Source organism: Penicillium arizonense (assembly GCF_001773325.1).
Source record: "Penicillium arizonense strain CBS 141311 chromosome Unknown PENARI_contig008, whole genome shotgun sequence".
Taxonomy (NCBI): domain Eukaryota; kingdom Fungi; phylum Ascomycota; class Eurotiomycetes; order Eurotiales; family Aspergillaceae; genus Penicillium; species Penicillium arizonense.
Genome location: NW_019173285.1, coordinates 694,104 through 697,859, shown reverse-complemented (window position 1 = coordinate 697,859; position 3,756 = coordinate 694,104). Strand labels below are relative to the sequence as shown.

Genomic DNA, 3,756 nt, shown 5'->3' with positions numbered 1-3,756 from the left:
AGCATGAAGAGAATAGCAAGACTGCAAATGTACGTGAGGTGTATATCTCCGGTACGGAGAGGAAGTATACGGGCCCACGTGAAGGGCCTCGGAGCCACGTAAATCCGGAGTTTAGGTGGTCAATATCAACATGGAGTAGATCCTCCATGGTCATTTCTTACTCTCCATAATACGATTCTTGTAATTTTTCTTCATTTTTCGCTCTTTGGTCTCCCTTTCATACCGGCATGATCTACCATGGCCGACCCTTCTATGTATAACGCAATGGGTCAGGGCTCTCGCGACGACCCCTCGAATCCGTACGCCCAACAAGCTCCTCCTCAGGCATACCCAGCTCCGTATTCCCCGGCCGCCCCTCCGCAGCCAGGAGCTGCCTACGCCCCTCAATCCTCGAATCAGTGGCCCGCCTACGGCTCACCCCAACAACCCGGGTTAACGCCAGGATCAGATGTCGCATACAATGGGCAACACGCACCAATGGGTGTCGCAGGAGACCCAGGAATGGGAGGACTGGCCTCACAGATGGGCGGCTTGGGGATTGCAGCGGACACGGGGGCCAGGACACACAAGAAGAAGCACCGCCATGCCCACCACGACATCGGGGGTGGTGCAGCGGCTCCCCCGCAAGGGTTCAACAATGGCATGGACCAAGCAGGCCTCCAGCAACAGCCGTCGCAGTTCCTGAACACGGGCTTGAACACGGGCTTGAACCAAGACCGGCCAGTCTCCCCAGCGGTGGGGTTGGTATCTGGGCAGTCTGCATCACAACCTGGCATGCCGAGCGGCGCAGGCTCAGTCCCTACCCAAGGCCGAATTGACCCCGAGCACATCCCCAGTATCCCACGATCGCGCGACCTGCCCGCTCAGTACTACTTCAACCATGTCTACCCGACCATGGACCAACATCTCCCCCCGCCAGCGGCGATCCCATTCGTGGCGCAGGACCAAGGCAATTCCTCCCCGAAATACGCCCGCTTAACGTTGAACAACATCCCCTCCGCCTCTGACTTCCTCTCCTCGACCGGCTTGCCATTGGGCATGATCCTCCAGCCACTCGCACCTCTGGACCCTGGCGAACAACCGATCCCCGTGCTGGATTTCGGGGATGTTGGTCCCCCGCGATGCCGACGATGCCGAACCTATATCAACCCTTTCATGTCCTTCCGATCTGGCGGCAGCAAGTTCGTTTGTAACATGTGCACATTCCCGAACGATACACCTCCCGAATACTTTGCGCCGCTGGACCCCTCTGGTGCGCGTGTCGATCGCATGCAGCGGCCGGAATTAATGATGGGAACTGTGGAGTTCACTGTTCCCAAAGAATACTGGAACAAAGAACCTGTTGGTTTGCAGACACTCTTTTTGATCGATGTCAGCCGGGAGTCGGTTCACCGAGGATTCCTCAAGGGTGTCTGTCAGGGTATCCAGGACGCGCTGTACGGCGATGGTAGTGAACCATCTGGGACTGAAGGCGATGAGTCGACACGCAAATTGCCTGCTGGGGCAAAGGTCGGCATTGTCACGTATGACAGGGAAGTGCACTTCTACAACCTGACCGTATGTCTCCCTTCTTCACATTGCGCCCACCATTTACTCACCCATCTATAGGCAACATTGGACCAGGCGCACATGATGGTAATGACCGATTTGGAGGAGCCATTTGTACCTTTGAGCGAGGGTCTCTTTGTGGACCCATATGAGTCGAAGTATGCTATCATCAGGTCATGCCTCTACAGATAACTGATTTTCTCTAGGTCCGTGATCACTTCGCTTCTCAGCAAGATACCCAGCGTTTTCTCTCAGATCAAGAACCCCGAGTCTGCTTTGCTACCAACACTGAACTCGGCACTCTCAGCACTACAGGCTACAGGTGGCAAGATTGTCTGTGCTATGGCCAGTCTGCCTACCGGTCCAGGGGCCCTGTCAATGAGAGAGGATCCAAAAATCCACGGAACAGAGGCAGAGCGGAAGCTGTTCAGCACAGAAAATCAAGCTTGGAAGAAGACAGCAAGCAAGCTGGCTGAAGCAGGTGTGGGCGTTGATCTGTTCATGGCAGCTCCCGGTGGCACTTATCTGGATGTGGCAACCGTCGGTATGTGGAAACTTGAGCATCTTTGTTGATAGTCGACGGAAGCTGATATTATTTACAGGACATGTCTCTGGTCTCACTGGAGGCGAGACCTTCTTCTACCCTAACTTCCATGCTCCTCGAGATCTCCTGAAGCTGCGGAATGAAATTTCTCATGCTGTCACCCGAGAGACTGGATACCAGACCTTGATGAAAGTCCGATGCTCCAATGGGCTCCAAGTTTCTGCTTACCATGGGAACTTCGTTCAGCATACACTTGGCGCGGATCTTGAGATCGGTGGCATTGATGCTGATAAGGCCATTGGTGTTCTCTTTAGCTACGATGGAAAGCTTGACCCTAAGCTGGACGCGCACTTCCAGGCTGCCTTGCTGTACACTTCCGCAGACGGCCAACGGCGCGTCCGTTGTATCAACGTTGTAGCGGCGGTTAATGAGGGTGGTATGGAGACGATGAAGTTTGTCGATCAGGATGCTGTGGTTGCTGTGATCGCCAAGGAGGGTAAGTCTTACACATCAACCAACTCTGATTATTTAGTTTACTGATGCAATGATAGCTGCATCTAAAACTTTGGACAAGACCCTCAAAGATATCCGGGCCAATATCTCAGAGAAGACAGTCGATATCTTCAGCGGATACCGCAAGATCTTCTCTGGATCCCACCCACCTGGACAATTGGTGTTGCCTGAGAACCTGAAGGAATTCTCAATGTACATGCTGAGCTTGGTCAAGTCAAGAGCATTCAAGGGTAAGCCTTTTGCCTTACAAAATGATTGATATGGACTTCTGCTAAATCTCACAGGCGGCAACGAGTCCTCAGATCGACGAGTGCATGACATGCGCATGATCCGGTCATTCGGCTGCACCGAAATGTCCCTGTATCTCTACCCACGCATTATCCCAGTCCACAACATGCAACCAGAAGATGGATTCCCGAACGAGCACGGACAACTCCAAATCCCGCCCTCCCTACGAGCCAGCTTCTCCCGCATCGAAGAAGGCGGCGCCTATCTAATCGACAACGGCCAGGCCGTCCTACTATGGCTGCACGCACAGGTATCGCCAAATCTATTGGAAGACCTATTCGGCCCAGGCCACGACTCCCTCCAAGGCCTCAGCGCCAACACCTCCTCCCTTCCCGTGCTGGAGACGCATCTGAACGCCCAGGTACGCAACCTGCTGCAATACTTCTCGACAGTGCGCGGATCCAAATCCGTGACGATCCAACTGGCCCGGCAAGGCATGGATGGGGCGGAGTACGAGTTCGCCCGACTCCTACTGGAAGACCGGAACAATGAGGCACAAAGCTACGTCGACTGGTTGGTTCATATCCACCGCCAGATAAACATGGAGCTGGCTGGACACCGCAAGAAGGAGGATTCGGGTGAGAGCTCGGGTGCCTTGGCCAGTTTGTCTGCTATGCGGGCCCCGTATTGGTAGAGGGAGATGGTGAGGTGAGATTCGCCCACACTATTCCAATTCACACCCTGCCAGGTACGCCCACCCTCCCGGCGGCCCGGCCGGTGCCGGCTAGGCTGCAGGCTTACCTGCAAGAATGGCGACAGGAGGTTAGTTGGAGGGGTGGTGGGGGCAGATGAGGGGTCTGACCTGTCCAGGCCAGGAAAATGAGGGTGAGGGGGACGTTTACTTTGGTGGCTGAGTTGATGGA

General features: G+C 54.7%; 1 protein-coding gene across 1 annotated transcript; it reads left to right on the top strand.

The window, feature by feature from the left end:
• Positions 1-237: 237 nt before the first annotated feature.
• Positions 238-3,527, top strand: PENARI_c008G04360 (Sec23/Sec24 family protein; the record flags this gene model as incomplete). Its single annotated transcript, XM_022631416.1, has 6 exons — positions 238-1,557; positions 1,609-1,706; positions 1,755-2,092; positions 2,151-2,588; positions 2,644-2,835; positions 2,890-3,527. 6 exons carry the CDS (start codon positions 238-240, stop codon positions 3,525-3,527), a joined length of 3,024 nt encoding a protein of 1,007 aa, XP_022488468.1.
• Positions 3,528-3,756: the final 229 nt, after the last annotated feature.